Source organism: Erythrolamprus reginae, chromosome 10 (assembly GCF_031021105.1).
Source record: "Erythrolamprus reginae isolate rEryReg1 chromosome 10, rEryReg1.hap1, whole genome shotgun sequence".
Lineage (NCBI taxonomy): Eukaryota > Metazoa > Chordata > Lepidosauria > Squamata > Dipsadidae > Erythrolamprus > Erythrolamprus reginae.
In genome coordinates this window covers 36,260,326-36,277,665 of record NC_091959.1, presented here as the reverse complement: position 1 = coordinate 36,277,665, position 17,340 = coordinate 36,260,326, and the positions used below count along the sequence as shown (strand labels likewise).

Sequence of the window (17,340 nt, the reverse complement as noted above, 5' to 3'; positions counted from 1 at the left end):
TCTTGTCTGCTCTTATACTATTCCCTGTATTTTATCTTAGGATGGATCTGTGTTTATCCCAGGCATGTTTACACTCAGTTCCTGTAGATTTACCAACCACATCTGCTGGGAGTTTGTTCCAAGCATCTACTACTCTTTCAGTCAAATATTTTCTCACATTGCTTCTGATCTGTTCCCCAACCAACCTCAGATTGTGTCCCCTTGCTTAAAGCTCTGTTGGGAGAATTGGCACTAGACTTATGGTTGGGGGTAACCCCAACCTGAGGAACAGTATTAAGGGGTCGCGACTCGAGGCAATTAGAAAGGTTGAGAACGGCTGCTCTGGAGGGGGGGGGGGTTCCTGAGCCGCCCCTTTTGGCTTCCTAGGGCTCAGCCGCTCTGCCAGGAGTCTCCAGAGCAGGGAGAGCCGAGCCGACGGCCAGGAAGGTGGGTCCCAGTTGGCAGACGGCAAGAGGGTCGTACGTGGGGCGAAGGAGGGAGGCGGGCGGTTCTCTTCCCAGGCCCCAACATCCCCGGGCTCTGGACAGGCGTCTGAAAACCCCGGGGCCGCCCCTCCGTAGCCGCCGCCTCCCCTTCCAGCGCGCAACCACCACCCCCCTCCCGTCCCCGCTTGGCCGAGGCGGTGGCGGGCCCGCGGAGAGTGCGCGCGCAGGCGGCCCCCTCCCCCGCCCCGCCGAGCCCGCCCGCGCACGCCCCCCCCCCCACGGTCTCCATGGCGACGGGGACGCGGCTAAGGCCGAGCGAGCGAGCCTCGAGCGCGCCTGCTGGGCTTCCCGCGATGAGCCCCGGGCGGTGGTGGTAGCGCATGCAGGGCTCGGGCTTCCCGCCGCTCGGCTACCTGCCGCACTGGCCGCGCGCGGGACAGCCGGAGCGGCCCGTCCGGCCCTTCCCGCCCGGCCCGTCCGATGCCCCCACGCCGCCCACGCCGCCCTCGAGGCGGGCGGCACCTGAGCTGGAGCGCAGCCTGCAGTTCCTGCAGCAGCAACATGCCGAGACGCTCCGGCAGCTGCACCAGGAGGTCGACCGGCTGAAGCGGCGCAACCAGGGTGCGGGCGGGGGGGGGCGGGGAGGGGAACAGGGGGGAGAGGGGAGGGGCTGCCCTGACCCCGCCCCCCGCCTCCTCTCCCCTCAGATCTGCAGTATCGCCTCATCATGCAGCCGCTGTTCCAGCAGGCAGGTGGGTGGCGGGGCGGCTGAGGGGGCGGTCGCGGGGGGCGGCCGGGGCCTTGCGGAGCCCCCCCCTCGGCCTCTCCTGCTCTCCAGTCCGGCAGGCGAGCCGGAAAAGTCGCCCCTTCCCTCGGGGCCTCCTCAGGTGGCGGCGCCCGCGGCTCCCTGACGGGGCTGCAAGGGGGCTCCGGCCTCTGAGGGGGGCTGGCGGAGGGGCCTTCCCTCAGCCGGGCCGGTCGGAGTCGTCGGCGAGAGGAAGGGCCGCTCCTTGGCCGGGGAGCGGCCTCGGTTGGCGGCCGTGCCCGCTTTGCCAGCGGCCGCCACGGCGTCTCTTCCTTTTGCAGATGCGGAGCGTGCGGCCGCCGAGGACGAGGCCCTGGCCGAAGAGGAGGAGGAGGAGGAGGCGGCGACTCCGGCGGGGAGCCCCGAATGGCAGAGGGACGCCTCACACTTCACTCCCGAGCCCCAGCAGGCGGCGGGCGGCAGTAGCAGCAGCAGCAGCCCCGGCCAGGTGGGAGAGTCGGACCGGCCGCTCGGCGTCTGCCCCGGTGCCAAACCCGCCGCGTCTCTCCGTGTCTCGCGGCTTCGCCCTGAGCCGCCTGGGCTCCGAGAGTTCCTCACCAGGGGGCCTTGTGGCTTCTTTAGCCGGTGGGAGCCTCACCTGGGCTGCTGGCTTCCCGCTTCCTCTCGGCCGGCAGAAAATTTGCCCCGGCGGCTTTCGGCTTTTCGGGGCTGCCCGGGAGAGAGGGGGGTGAGGCAGTGGCCGGTTGGGAATTCCAGGAGGGCGTTTTTCTTTATTAGTATTTATTAGATTTATATGCCTTTTATGCCTTTTTCGATTATGAAAAACAAAGAGACATAGGCGCAAAGTTATAAAGAAGAAACAAAGTGAAAAGCATCTATATTCACATACAGGGGTGGACAAAAAAATGGAAACACTTGACTTTTTGGCATAATGTTTGAACATGTTCAAATCAATCAAAACTTGACATATTTTAATGGTTTTTTAAAAATTGTTATTTGATATGTATTTTTTAAATACCTTTTTTTTACAGAGATTTAAGGAAATTGGTTATAACCTTCTAGAAATGGCAGACCTCTCAGACTTTCAAAGAGGCCAAATTGTTGGTGCACGACTGGTAGGCGCTAGTGTAACAGAAAGTGCCCGAATGGCAGGTGTTTCAAGAGGTCATGTCTCAAAAGCAATGACTGCTTTTGAAAGAGAAGGGAAAACGTCCTCAGCCAAGCACAGGTCTGATCGAAAGTCAAAGTTGTCTGAGAGAGACCGTCGGACTCTAAAGCGAATTGTTAGAGCAGATCGCAAGACCGCAGCTCCTAAAATCACTGCAGACCTCAATAGACACGTGCAGAACCCAGTTTTCACAAAAACGGTTCGAAGGGAGCTTCACAAATCTGGATATTTTGATGATTTTTCAAGGTGTTTCCATTCTTTTGTCCACCCCCCTATCTTATCTATTCAATGAATGGAAGTCATAGTTCATCATAATCGTCCATAGCTGATCCAACTGAGATGCAAATTTGTCTCTTGAGGGGCTCACCAAGTATCGGGTCTGGCATTGTGTGGCAGCAAAATTAACTTTCCTTTGCAAATGCCACTTAATCATTATTTCAAAGTTTTGAGCCCTAGATCATAAAACTCTGAGCTGTCAGAATCAGGGAATTTATATGAGGAACACCATCTGCCTTCTCAAAAAGGGACCTTTTCATCAAGCTTTGTAATGAAATTCCATGGACTAGCATTTTGTTTGTGGATCCTAATAATGATCCCTTGTTGGCTATTATGTTGCTGTGAAGGAATTCCTCACCTTTCTATTTATATTGTGACAGTTGCTCACTTCAAGGTTTCATTTCTGTCATCTACAGCAGTGTTTCCCAACCTTGGCAACTTGAAGATACCTGGACTTCAACTCTCAGAATTCCCCAGCCAGCAAATGCTGGCTGGGGGATTCTGGAAGTTGAAGTCTAGATATCTTCTAGTTGCCAAGATTGGGAAACACTGATCTACAGGATGCGTTCCAAAAGTAATGCAATTTTTAAAAAAAAGTAATTTATTGAACAGATTTGCACAAACACAATAAATTCTTCAAAGTACTGTCCTTGGGCCTCTACACATTTTTTCCAGCGACTCTGCCATGACCGGTACACGCACCCTGGAGGGTGTCTTCCGGGACCTCTCGCAAGGTCTTCGTCACGGTTGATTGGATCTCTTCTATGGACGAAAAACGGGTTCCTTTCAGGGCTGGGAACAAAAAGAGGTCTGCTGGGGTGACATCAGGACTATAGGGGGGTGGGGCAGCATTGGCACCTGGTGTTTGGCCAAGAACTCACGGACTTGTAGTGCATTGTGGCAAGGTGCGTTGTCGTGATGGAGTTGCCAGGTAGCAGAGATGTCTTTTCTCATCCTGATGACCCTTTTTTGGAGTCTTTCCAGCACATCCATGTAGTAGGCAGTGTTAACTGTCTTTCCTTGAGAAACAAACTCCTTATGGACTACTCCTTTAGTGTCGAAAAAGACAATGAGCATTGTTTTCACTTTCGATGTGCTTATTCTTGCCTTTTTGGGCTTGGGGGACTGGTCATTGTGCCACTCAGAGCTTTGACATTTGTTTCTGTGTCGTATTCAAAAACCAAGGTTTCACCACCAGTGATGCCATTGTCCAAATAATCAGGTTCAATTTCTATACGTTGCAAAAGTTCACTTGAAATTTCCGCTCGGTTGGTCTTTTTGTGACACTGTCGGCGCGTAGAGGTTTATAATAACTGACGTCCTGCCACTTCCACAGCTTGGAGAGCACTGAGACTGGTTTTGCAGCAAAGCTTAGTGTCCCCCCCACCTATTCCAAGTTCTTTGGTCCCACTCCGACCAATAGGAGTGGCACGGGAAATTCAATTGCATTACTTTTGGAATGCACCCTTTACCTGTGAGCAATTCAAATGCACAAACCTCCCAATACTGAAGAACGTTAAAACTTGGATTCTAAATTCCCATGGAACCCTAAGCAAGAGCAGGTGAATGGTTTTCTGAATCAGTTCATTACCTTTTCTCATTTGGAAGTGATAAGTTGCTGTCAGAGGTTATGTACTTCATTCTTTTTCAAACCCAGACATTCCTCTCTACTGTTTTGGATCAGAGGGAAGAGGAATTCATGCCCTCACCATGTGCAACCTGCATTCGAGTCTGTGGCGACTTGCCACTGTCCTCTCACCACAGGACAACTTGCTGCGGGACCACTTACACTAATATCAAAGAATTGGTGGAATAGAATCCTTAAAGAAAAGATGCAAAAGAAGGGACACAATAAAACGTGAAAGGCAATTTTTTTAAAAAAATATATTTTATATAATTAAATAGAATTGTTAAAGTTTTCCCACAGCAAGTTGGTCATGGTGAGTTGGCCACAGCAAATTGTCCCATCCCTCCTTCATTCAGTGGTGAGTTTTAGCTGGAGGAGCTCAGGTACCCAAGACTTATGTGTCCTCCGATATGGCTCCGCGTGCTGCCTGTGCCATAGGTTTGCCATCACGGGGGTAGGGTATAAAGCCCTACGTGGCTTAGAACCAGGCTATCTTCGGGACCGACTCCGGCTGCAACCTCCCAGAGACCAATAAGATCTCACAGGGTTGGTCTTCTCCAGGTCCCGTCGGCTAAACAATGCAGGTTGGCGGGACCACAGGGGAGGGCCTTTTCTGTGGCTGCCCCAGCCTTATGGAACTGATGTCTGTACTGGTCCCACCCTACTGGCCTTCTGAAAAGCTGTGAAGACCTGGCTTTGCCACGAATACTACCATCTGTCATGTTGTGATTCCGTCTGAGGCTCCTCAGGGAACGGCTGAACCTCTGCCGGCTCCATGCTCAGAGGGGGAGGATGAGGAACAGGAGGAGGAGGAGGAGGCCCAGGCAGACGGGGAGGAGGAATATCAGGCCGAGGGAGAGGGAGAACAGCCTGAGTCCCCCGGGGTGGAGCTCTCCCCAGCAAGCAGCCTGGAGTCCTTGGATGAAAATGCACAAGCCATCATCGATCTCAGGCAGAGAAGAGCAGCACAACGAAGGGGACAATTAGCCAGGTATTTCCAGCCCTAAATAGGCAACAGCTGGGTTTGGGTGTGGTTCTCCCCAGAAAGGCTGAAAAGGCAGACCCACCCTTCCTGTATTGTGGAGTATTATCTTTGGGAGTCCTGGGACCTGGCTGTGATCTTTGGTGTTTCTGACTCTGGCTTGTGGCCCTGAAGGCTGAAACCTTGGGGGGAAAGACGTGGGTCTTATTCTCTACAGTGGTGTGTGCGCCAGCAAGAAGTCTGCTGTATTGTCTGGCCGTCATGACTCTGCTGTGAAGCCTCATAGCCTGTTGGGAAGAACAGGTTTTTCTCTGTGTTTGTTTTTTCCAACTATAAAGTGCCTTTGCTTTTACCAGCGTGTCTGGCTGCTTTTTTCAGTTGGTGTTGAAGTCTGGGGGCACCCAGACAGAACATGTCATGGCCGAATTGTGTTGATAGGATAGGTATGTACGTTTCAGTTGACTGTATTGTCTTGTGAATTTATAATGGGATTTTATTGTTTTTATTATTTTAGTGTGTTTAGTATTAATATTGGCTTCTTTTTACTATTGTGTTTTTATATTGTTGTAAGCTGCCCTGGGTCCCATGGGATTGGGTGGCATAGAACTCAAATAAATAATATAATACAATAATATAATATAATACTTTGCATTCCAAGAGTCTCCTTAACATGGAACATCTGAGTTGGGCCAGAAGTTTGTCCCAAATTTAGTCCTAGCCAACAGATGTGACTGACAAATATATAAAATGATATACAGCAAGACTGGAGAAAATCCGACAAGATTTGGAAACATCTAATAGGTTCATCTAAAATATGTATTTGGAATTGAAGTTCTTCACTGAAATTTATGAAACACATTAAATATCTGAATTTAAATTTGAAACTATTTTGTGTACACACACAAACAGGATTTGCATGCCAGGCATATAATATTCTATCTAGGAAATACTTTCATTCTACTGAACTTGCCTCAATGTTTAAAGACTGACATGTCTTTGATCTAGAAATCTCTTTACATAATACATTCATATTTTAAAGTATGAAATGATTTTTGTCTGTTGGAGGATTAGTTCCATTCTATTTAGATCATTCATTGGTTATCTAAATTTAATTAGATTTAATTTTAAATTTGAGCCCTCTTTTTTTTTAAAAAATATTATTATTATTATTATTATTATTATTATTATTATTATTATTATTTATTAGATTTGTATGCCGCCCCTCTCCGTAGACTCGGGGCGGCTCACAGCAATGATAAAAACAATATATAATGCCAAATCTAATAGTTAAACTCTAAAATAACAATAATACATTTAAAAAGTCTAAAAAACAAGAAACCCCAATACTGTATATAAAAAACATACATACAGTCATATCATACACAGAAAACTACATAGGCAGGGGAAGATGTTTCAGTTCCCCCACGCTTGACAACAGAGGTGGGTTTTGAGGAGTTTATGAAAGGCAAGGAGGGTGGGGGCAGTTCTAATCTCTGGAGGGAGCTGATTCCAGAGGGTCGGAGCCGCCACAGAGAAGGCTCTTCCTCTGGGTCCCGCCAAGTGACATTGTTTAGTTGATGGGACCCGGAGGAGACCAAATCTGTGGGACCTAACCGGTCGCTGGGATTCGTGCAGCAGAAGGCGGTCTCGTAGATACCCTGGTCCGGTGCCATGAAGGGCTTTATAGGTGATGACCAACACTTTGAATTGTGACCGGAAACTGATTGGCAACCAATGCAGACTGCGGAGTGTTGGTGAAACATGGGCATACCTAGGTAAGCCCATGATTGCTCTCGCAGCTGCATTCTGCACGATCTGAAGTTTCCGAACACTCTTCAAAGGTAGCCCCATGTAGAGAGCGTTACAGTAGTCGAGCCTCGAGGTGATGAGGGCATGAGTGACTGTTAATTATTTATTATTATTTATTTATTATTATTATTTATTCTGCTAATAAAAGAAAATTGAAATAATTGTATTCAATTTAAGCCGGGTTTTTTTTGTAGTGTGGGAATGTTATTAACATTTTGTTTCCATAGTTTAACACACGTTGTTCTGTTGTCCAAATTTGTAATGAGCTATTGAGCTATTGAGCTTTTTGTGACAAAGGAGAGAGAGTGATGGTGACCAGCATGCCTTTTAGACAGTCTATGTTTTGGAATCCTGAGCCTCCTGGAGGCTGTGATTGACACCTGCTAATCCTGCCCCCACCTGACGTTGCAGAGACGCTGCTGTCAGAGACGACTGGAGGGCGTCGCCAATGTCTGTGCTTCACCCACCAGTGACCCAGAGCCGGGCTGGAGATGTGAAAATCCCCTCGGCCTCTTCCAATCCCTTCCTGGTGAACGTGTTGCCTTCCTACATGCGGAAGCCCCCCAAGCCTGGAGGAGTGTGAGGTGGTCATTCGCCAGTTGTGGAACATTAACCACATGCAGATGCAAGAGGTGAGGCCTTTGCTCACTGACCGGGGCAAAGATACCCTGGCTGGGGGTGGGTGGGGGCAACAAGAGCCATTTTCCCCTCTCTTGCTGCAGCTCATGTACTTGAGATCGTGCCTGGATGATATACACAAGACCAAAAGAATTCCTGAAGATTACATGTTAGCGGGTCAACTTGGGTAAGGTGGCTTCGGAGATGAAGGTTGGAGGGCCGGGCACATACCTTTTCCTGGTACCGAGGGGGGAGTCTGAAGCCAGCCTTGTACAGTTCCTCCCCCACCCCACCCACCCCATTGAGGAATCTGATTAGTGAATGTCAATTGCCTTCTCAACTTTTAGAAAATACTCCTCGCCCAAGTGTCGGAACCTAAGAAGATGACCCCTGTGGTCTGTGAATCTCCAGATTTTTCCCCCCCAGGGTCCTGAACGCGCAACTGAAGAAAACGGGATCTTCTCAAGCAAGAAAAGTCAGAGGCCAGATCTACTTGCCCTGTCACTGATTCTGCTCTGCTTCAGAGTCCCAGAGAACCAACCGATGGAGTGAAGCCTTAGCTGACGTTCGGGGCCAGTTCAGCTCTCCCTGGTCCTAGTCCAGACTCTCGTTCTTGGACTGAGGGGGGAGAGGCTGGCCGGTCCCCCCTCTCCAGGGAAATCCATGGCCAAATAGAGGCTGGAACTGGATCTCTCCTCCCCCCTTCATCGCTGCCCATCCTGCCTGGTTCTTGTATTGGAAGCCGAGCAGCCTAGAGACCTCTTGTGAGCTCCAATGGTTATTAGGGATGCCCTTGGACCACATTGATTTCCATTGGACCTTGGAAAAATAGGGTCACTGAATTCTCTTCCTTGGTGGTTGAAACCAGGATGAAAAGGCAAAGATTGGGTTCTGCCCACTTTGATGCCAGGTTCAGGGTCAGAGTCAAGCACAGACACACGAAGTATGGGTGACTTTGTGACGGACACTCTGTCAGCTTGTCTTGATTGTTGACAGTCTGGTCCCTGGCGTTATATGCTGGCTATCTGAGGCTGACACCACATCCTGTTCAGCCAGCTGGAGGGAACTCTCTGCCAAGGGGCCGGGCGAGAGGTCTCCCTTTGGGAACTAATCCGAACCCTTTCATTTAGGACCCAGGAGAGCACCAAGTTGCCCAGAGTGAGGAATGCCCCTAAGAAATGGTAAGCAGCCCCCCTTTAATACCCCCTCCTTTATTAGGGTTATGAAGTTAAAATTCCCCACTGCATGCTGAAATATCTCAATTCATCAACAGAAATACTTCCAATTCTGGTTGTTACTTGTAGAAAAATACCAAATGTAGGCAATTAAGATCATAGAAAAACACCCAAATCTGTTTTGACTACATCTGGGCAAGATTAGACACTCTATTTTACGTTCTCTCTCAAATATTAATTTGGCACTTTAAAAAAAAACTTCAGACCTTAAAATAATGGAAAAAATTTGAAAAGTTACTTGTTTGGAAGTGCGTACCTGAAAGCAGCTTCTGACCAAGTCTTTCTCTGCTGGTCCTATCCACATGTTCCAAAACATGTTAATGCTGACATCAACCCAGTACAGTGGTACCTCTACTTAAAAACGCCTCTACTTAAGACCTTTTCTAGATAAGAACTGGGTGTTCAAGATTTTTTTGCCTCTTCTCAAGAACCATTTTCTACTTAAGAACCCGAGCCCGGAAAAATTTCCCAGGAAATTTGAGAGCGGCACAAAGGCCTGGCCAGTTTCCTGCCATTCCCCCTTTAATCCCAGCCATCTTGGGCTTTTCTGGGCTGCCAGAGGAGCCTCTTGGTGGTGCTTAAGGAGGCTTTGGCAGCCCAGAGCGAACGGAGCGTTTTCCTTTCTCTGGGCACTTGGAGAGGGAGTAAACCACTTCACTGTGGTGACTCCCTCGCGCTGCCTCCCATACACCCGGCGCGAGGTTGTCTCCCGGAGCATCTGGGCGCGGAAAGGCAAAAGAGGGCGCTTCACTCTGGCCAGATCAACTCAGCTTCAGCCAAACCAAGGAGTCACCACAGTGAAGGAAAGGCGCCAGCTACAAAGTGAGCGAGCGGAGAGGGGAGCCCTTCAGCATGGGAAGGAAGGGGAAGCAGGTAGCAGCAGCAGCCACCTTTCGGTCAAAGGAGTAGGAGGTTCCCCCCTCTCACTCGCCTGGCTTTTTCTCTCTGGCGTAGTGCATGGGAGGCAGCCTTGCGCCAGGTGTATGGGAGGCGTGTGCTCCTCGTCGCCCCCCTCAGTCTCCCCCCCCTTTTTTTAGCCTTAAAGCTTTGGATTGTTTTGATTCCCCTCGCCTTACCTTCTTCCTTCAGCAGCGACTGTCCTCCTCCTCTTATTCCACCTCCTCCTCCCACCCAAATTCCGAGCTTTTATTTCTTTCCTAATGGGTTTGCACACATTATTTGCTTTTACATTGATTCCTATGGGAAAAATTGCTTCTACTTACAAACCTTTCTACTTAAGAACCTGGTCACTGAACAAATTAAATTCTTAAGCAGAGGTACCACTGTGCTCTTGATGTTGCCCCAATAAAAATGCATTTTTGAGCATTTTCCCTTTGTTGCCAAGAGAGGCCAAGTGGCTTTTGCTTGAAAACACGTCCTTTACAAGCCCTTCAAGAAAGGCGGCTCCCCTCGGCCATCCACCGGCCTGCTTTGTTTTCCAGCCGGATCCTGACCCCGCTGCCTGCGGCCGAGAGAGCTGTGCTGCCCGCCCTGAAGCAGACGCTGGGGAACGCCTTCGCCGAGAGGCAGAAGCGAGCACAAGCCGTTCAGAGAAACCGGCTGCACCGGACCGCCCTGTAGCCAGGAGACCCTCCACGGCCGGCCGGCTGCCTCTCTGGGACCCCCGATTCGGAGCCCCTCCCAGGGCTGCTTCCCAAGAGGCCCCCTGCCCTCGCCTGGCTCTTGTTAGACTTTGTACGTATGCCGACTTCCATGCTCGCTGCACTGCGGCCAGCCAGAATTATAGTTGCTAAGACTGCTCTGCCTTCCCAGGCAGCCCCCTCCTCTGCCTTCAGTAACGCAGCTGGAGGCCCAACCCAGGCAGGCCTGCTATAGATCGAAGGGATTTGTCAAAAATGTAAACGTGGGTTGGCAAAAAAAAAAAAAAAAAAGGCTGGGTGTTAAATACTGTAACAATAGATTTATTACAATAAAGCAAATGCAATGATTCGTGTCTGAAAGGTCACACCTGTCGTACTGCAATTAATCAGCATCTGGCAAAGTAATTACTTGAAAATCTTCAAAATGCTCAGAGATTGACAGAAGGGGCAGCAACCGAGATGCTGCCTTAATAATGCCAACATCCGGAAAGGTGGAGAAGCGTGTCCAAACAGTGTCCAGTTCCTGAAGCTGAAAAGTCAGAGATGTCCGCTGGAGTGCTGAAAGCAAGAGGTTCTGCCTGAATCCGCGGTTCCGAGCCATAGCAGACCCGCCAGCCCCCAGTTCATGCCTTGCGAGAAGCAGGGCACAGTGGATCCTGCCGGCCACGGGCAGAGCAGACGCTGGACCAGCTGTCCGTCTCTCCAGGAGGGACCCAGTTCGCTTTCCCAAGCTCCTCTTTACACAGGCATTTCTAACCCTCCCCTGAAAACTGGCAGTTCCCGCGGGTGTCAAGAGCCTGGTCGGCCGCCAAAGGCACAAGCCGCAGAAGCCAGGCGGGAGCCCGCGAAGGCTCCTGCTTCCTTCCGGGGCCCAGCTGGCGAGACTGGCTGGTCAAGCGGCAGACAAGCAGGCCTGCCGGATGCTCTGGGCCCAGGTGTTGAGAAGGGCGGTGACCGAGTGCTTGTCCGGCAGCTGCAGCAATTTGGACATCATGTAGCAATACACTGACTTCAGGAAAGGGTTTGCTTCTGCAAAGGGGAGACCAAGTTACAAGAATTAGTAGAATAGTTCTCCTGCCTGAGTAGGACCCGGACTCGAAGACCTCCAAGGTCCCGGCTGTCTTTTTTCTTTCCTTTTCCATTCCGTCCTATATCCCCGTTCCATCCCCTCCCCTTCTATTCTACCCCCATTCTTTCTCTCTTCCACTCCATTCCCATCCAATCCCTATTCCTACCAAGAGGCACAACGGCCGACTGTGTGTGTCACAGGGCCCTGAATACTCAGGAGTAGAAATTTAGAAAGGCAGTTCTTCCTTTTGTTTCTTCCTTATTTAACAATGAAGCCTTGATCTGTTGGAAGCCATTTCTTTGCCCTCTGCCCCACTCGGCTCCATACGGATTCTGAAAGGTCTTTGGCTCAGCAATAGGATCCCAGGATTTTCCAAACCAGCTTAGGGGGTGTTGTGGTTGGCTCTGGGCCAGCTCCTGCAGCGGGGAATGTGGGTGCTGATTTAGGGGAATCCTCAGGTTATCAGAGACCTGGTTTCTTGCCAGCAGAATCACGACAGTGAAGTTGATTCACAGCAAGGGACAGACAGTGGGGGAGAGGAGTCAGACGGAGAGATGGGTGCAGCCAGCCCACCAGTCAGTGCTCCAATTAGTGAGTCATCTGAATCAGAGGAGGACCCACTTGTGGATGCCCGTGTGCGCAGGCTTATGACAAGAAGGGACCAGCTGCACAGGCATCTCAGAAGATAAGTGAGCACACCAGTTCAAGGGGCAATTATGTTAATGTGTTTTGTGATAAATTACAGGCGTTGGGGAGTGTGCATGTGGGCGTTTATCCGTTGGAGAAAGACCATTGCTACTGTTTGTATTAATTCCAGGACTTCTACTGAACTTTGGACACTTCATAGTTAAATAACACTTGAAGACTCGTGTTGGCGTGTGTGGCTGTGGAGATTTACAGCTGCCTTATATGCTCTCTTGTTTTGTCTTTTGCCGCATTCAAGGATTTTTTCCGGGTGAGAGAAATTTGGCTCTTTTTAGAGTGTGTGCGCACAAAACTGTTTGATAAACTTGCTTTCATTTCCTCTGTGCCTGTGTGTTTGAATTTCATTCTAAACTCACTGGGGGCTAATTGCTAAAGGCCCAGCATAATAGGGTGAAGTGCAGACAGAAGGGAACCAAACAGCCCTACCGTACTGCTGAGGGTTGTCAATCCAGAGGGGGCTCTGGTCCGGATAGTCGGCTGGGATGCTGAGCTGCAGGGGAGGCACACTCGGGAGGTTCTTGTCATCTGGAACCAGAGGCAAAACCAGTTGGGGTTGGGGGGGTTGGGAGGAGGGGGGTCTTGCAAAACCCAAACTCTGAAAACTCTTCTGTACATCAACCCTTCTTTCTCACACACCCCTCCCCAGCCATCTCAGCCGCCACCACTCGGAGGGTCAGGCCCTGCAATGGGCCCGCCCCACGGCTGCATCCACCACTCACCTATCTTGCATATGAGGTGGACTGTGCCATTGTTGCTGCAGTGCGCAGGGTCAAGGTTCACAAGGAACTTGGGGTTCAGCCTCGCCACCTCCCCTTGCAGGACGTTTGGGATGGTCTGCCTTTCGTCCTCTTCGTACTTCCGCTTCCGAGGGGAAGGCACCGGAGTCCTGAGCAAAGAGAGGCCCATCTGGACATTTAGGGCTGCATCCCAATATACAGCGAGTCCTCGACTTACAACAGTTCACGAGGACCCAGATTATGGGGACAGTACGTTGAGTCGGTAAACCGCTCAGACTTCTATATCCACTCTGAAGTCTAAGTTAATTACTGCTGCTGAAAGAGCACTGAGAAAAAAGGGGTCTGTGCCCATTTTTCACACTTACAGCCATTGTAACATCCCCTCGGAGTTGTGATCAAAATTTGGGCGCTTGGTGACTGCCTTGGATTTAGAACAGTCGTATCTAAGGGTCGTGTGATTTTTGCGACCTTCTGGCAAGTAAAGCTAGATTCACTCGACGGCTGTGTTAGCAACTTAGCTACTGCAGTGATTCACTCTACAATTGGGGCTAGAAAGGTGTGAGAATTATCTATAGAATCTAGGCATTTAAGGCCTAGATACAAAAAAATCTTATTAGAGTACTACACTTCCGACCTTTTGGACAGCAGACCTTGCCAGAAAATGCAAAAAGTACAAAAACATGTTTACATCCTGTATCAGAGATGAAGAAATCCTATTTTTTAGGCCAAGAAACATTCATAAAGGCAGAACAACAACTTGATGGATTAATCTAGAGAGTTCCGAGGAACTATGATGAAATTGGATGCAAGACAATCCCATATATGGACAAATAAGTGAATAGGAAGAAGTAGATGTAAACAAGACATAAAAATTCTATATATGATTCTTGTAGTTAGGTACTTTACCTTCTGAGGTTCACGGGTATTCTTCCCGTGACTTCTCTTGGTCCCTGTATGATACTGTATGATCATGCTGGAATCTTTGAAATCTTTATGTTATGTTTGATATATGTTTCTATGATATATATATATCATGTTGTTAATAAAGCTTTTTAGCTTTTATTCTCTTGGTCTGGGGAATTTTTCTTACAAAAGGTCATAAAAATGGGACAAGACTCACTTCACGGCCGTCTTACCGAGTAACAGAAATTTTGGGCTCAAAAGTCTGTAAAGGTAATTAAGCAAACTAGATTTTTATTTTTCTTATTTTTAATTCAGACAAGGTCTGCCAAACCCCGGGAGCTGGACAGGGCATTATTTTTTAGGCCAAATTTATGCAAAAACGTGGCAGACACTTCAGCCTGGCTGCATTTCCCAAAACCTCCCCAGTGCTGGAAAATTTGCTCACTTTGCCCCAAATAGTCGAAAAAGGACCACGTACATGATTGGGGGACCATGGATGGCGGTCACAGCTGGCATGAAAGTTCGATACAGGGAATGATTGAAGACAGGTGAGCGGAGATTGGCAAGGACAGCATCCAGCAACGGTTGGCACAAATACTGCTGCTTTGTGGGAGGCACTGCAGGGGGAGGAGGGGTGGGCTGGCATACAACAGAGACACCAATTACCTGCATATAAAACAGCACTTTTGTTGCTCCCTCTACTTGTTCAAATCCTAATGGCACCTCAATAATCAAGTACGTTTCTTGACCCTCTTTTCTAGTGATTAAAGTTCAGATACTCTCTGGAGACCCGTCTTTCCCACCCACGCCAACACATTAACAGAGTTATAAGGGACCTTGTAGGTCATCAAGCTCACTGGGCTGACAAATGGCAGTCCGATCTTTTCTTGAAAGTCTCAAGTGATGAAGGTCCCACAACCTCTGAGGTCAGAAAGTTCCTCATTTCTAGGCTGAATCTCTCCTTGATCAGTTCCCACCCACTATTGCTTGTCTGGCCTTTAGAGAATAGCTTGACTCCCCTCCTCTCTGTTGTCTACTTTGTCAAATGCCTTGGCTCAAGTCTAGGTGTATTATGACCACAGTATTCCGTTGGCCTACGAATTTAGTCATGGTGTTGAAGAATGAAATGAGATTGGTTTGGCATGATCTGTTTTTAACAAACCCATGTTGGCTACTAGCTATTACTTCATTTGTTTCTAGGTGTTGACAGATCTGTTTTTATTACATGTATTATTTACTTATTATAATACAGAAGAAAGTAACTGGGATCAGAATTGGAATGCGAGTCTTCGGAGAGGGGCGGCATACAAATCTTTAATAATAATAATAATAATAATAATAATAATAATAATAATAATAATAATAATAATAATAATAATTTTTCCAATCAAGTGGTTTTCTACCGTCTGCCTGAGCCCCAAGTCCTCCTTCCTCTGCTTGACTCCGGGCTGACCGATCTCTGCCTGCGTGGCACCCCTCACTCACAAACTCCTGCACAATTCCTTTGGACTCTGCACAGCCACTTTGTTTTCACCTGCAACTTCAGGACCTCACCAAGGCTCTGAGGAATGGATAGGCTGCCATATTATGGGATATTAGAAAGATCAGAAAATCCTCGTCCCTTCACTTACCACGGCCATGTCGTTCTTGAGCTTCTCCAGAGCAATTTCACATTTCTGCAAAGTTTTCAGAGGACAGCTAAGAAGGAAAGAAGGGACCCTCAGACTTCCCTCTTGTGGAACACAGGACCACACAAGACATTCCTCGGATCAGAATGTTTGGCTGGCTGGGGAAGTGACTGCGGCCCCCATTTCTTGTAGGGCTGAGAAGAGCAAAAGCTGTAATGGGGCTTCTAGCCACTGCAAATGCCTGTGCGATGCTGGGGCCCATAGCCATGAGGAGCGGGTGGAAAGCCTGGCAGAAGAGCAGAGCCCCCCTCGTGGGCTTCCTTTTGCAAGGGGGGGTTCCCACGGCAGCAGAGATTCACGGAGGGAAATTTGCCAGGATTTACCGCTTCTTAGGATCCGTCAGAATGTCCAGCAGGCTCTTCATCTTGCTCAGGTCCTTCTTCCTGTCTGAATGGGAAAAAGCAGGGATGCCCAAACCGTCAGAAGAAAGCATGACTATAGGGTAGCCTTGCCATCCTTTTCCTTCACTCAGAAAGAAAATGTGAGATTGCACCAACCACAACAGAGTCAGAAGAAACATCAGCCAAAACCTTAATCTGACAACACGCAATATTCACAGACCCTATTATTTTGTATTACATTAAGCTACAATGTTAATCTAACTAATTCTGAATATTTTTTTCTTAAATAAAAACATCTATACAACAAAGCATTTTGACAGTTAAACAAAGCATTTTGACAGTTAAACAAAGGAAAATTTAATTTTTACCAGAATTGAGAGCCCTGTTAATTAAGTAGATTCACTCAATCAAATTCTTCAGCTGCCTACAAATTAATCCATTTTTGCCTTCTTAAAGTGCCAGCACTGCTATATCCAGTTATACATTATTGCATGGGATTTGTTTGTTTTTGGTTTAGTTTGTTGTATGAATTCACCTATTCTGATATGAAACCATGGCTTAAAGTATTGTATCTTTCCCCCTAGGCCTTTACAATTCATGTATGGTATGTTTGTATGGATGGATGTTTGGTTTTACAATAAGGGTTTTTTAGTTGTTTTAGTATTGGATTTACATGCTGTTTTTTGTTACTGTTGTTAGCCGCCCCGAGTCTAAGTCTACGGAGAGGGGTGGCATACAAATGCAATAAATAAAATAAATAAATAAAATAATGATCCTGCCACTGTGGTATATTCAACAAACCATGGATTAAATATGTCATAGTTTAAAAAAAAACTAATCTCAAAATCGAGGGGCTGGCTTCAAAGAGAAAACCCACCACGAAAGATCAGCTCTTCATTGGGACTGAGGAGGTCTCCCTTGCAGCCAGCCAAGAGGGTGAAGAGGCCAAATTTAGTATCCAAGTTTGCAAGGGCACAACTGCAAGAGTGCCTTTATAATAAAATTGTAAAAGACTGGGATATAGAAACAGGGACAAGGTGGTCGCTTACATAAACCAGTTTCCAGGTCAGAAAAAGCAAGCTGGGGAGCTGCCTTATTTATTACTTTTTCAGCAATAGTTGGCAGAAAAGACAGCCCCCTCTTCCCTGGGGCCAAGATGGGTGCAAGAGATTGATGGCTCCTTCATGGGACCTGGTGCAGGTTCTTCTCTGCAGCTCTCCAAGTAACTATTGTCCAGCTTCTTCCTCTTAACCTCACAAGCTGAACAATGAAACAGGACACAGCTGAATGCGGGCTGGATTCTGCAAGATCCCCGAGTAAGAATCTGTGATCCAAGATCACTGATAGATGCTCTCAAGGGACCCAGGGACCTTTTTAACTGCTGTTGAGC

At 48.4% G+C, this 17,340-nt stretch overlaps 2 protein-coding genes across 7 annotated transcripts in view; one reads left to right on the top strand and one right to left on the bottom strand.

Annotated features, from left to right (window-relative positions):
• The first annotated feature begins 712 nt into the window (after nucleotides 1-712).
• LOC139173053 (coiled-coil domain-containing protein 74B-like) lies at nucleotides 713-10,872 on the top strand. The gene is given in 8 exon segments (XM_070762520.1): nucleotides 713-1,046; nucleotides 1,133-1,177; nucleotides 1,512-1,678; nucleotides 7,465-7,621; nucleotides 7,624-7,685; nucleotides 7,776-7,858; nucleotides 8,802-8,852; nucleotides 10,349-10,872. Coding segments are annotated over 8 exon segments (945 nt in total). The 5' UTR covers nucleotides 713-805; the 3' UTR covers nucleotides 10,488-10,872.
• The window catches only part of MED15 (mediator complex subunit 15), a 31,246-nt gene continuing 24,713 nt past the window's right edge, over nucleotides 10,808-17,340 (bottom strand). For all 6 annotated transcript variants that reach the window (XM_070762511.1, XM_070762513.1, XM_070762514.1 and 3 more), the window contains 6 exons: nucleotides 15,933-15,996; nucleotides 15,553-15,619; nucleotides 14,400-14,560; nucleotides 13,001-13,167; nucleotides 12,708-12,806; nucleotides 10,808-11,536 (listed from right to left, as the gene is read on the bottom strand). In XM_070762511.1, the coding sequence (XP_070618612.1) occupies nucleotides 11,400-11,536; nucleotides 12,708-12,806; nucleotides 13,001-13,167; nucleotides 14,400-14,560; nucleotides 15,553-15,619; nucleotides 15,933-15,996 (695 nt within the window). In that variant the 3' untranslated portion in view covers nucleotides 10,808-11,399. The remainder of the gene's footprint in view (nucleotides 11,537-12,707; nucleotides 12,807-13,000; nucleotides 13,168-14,399; nucleotides 14,561-15,552; nucleotides 15,620-15,932; nucleotides 15,997-17,340) is intronic.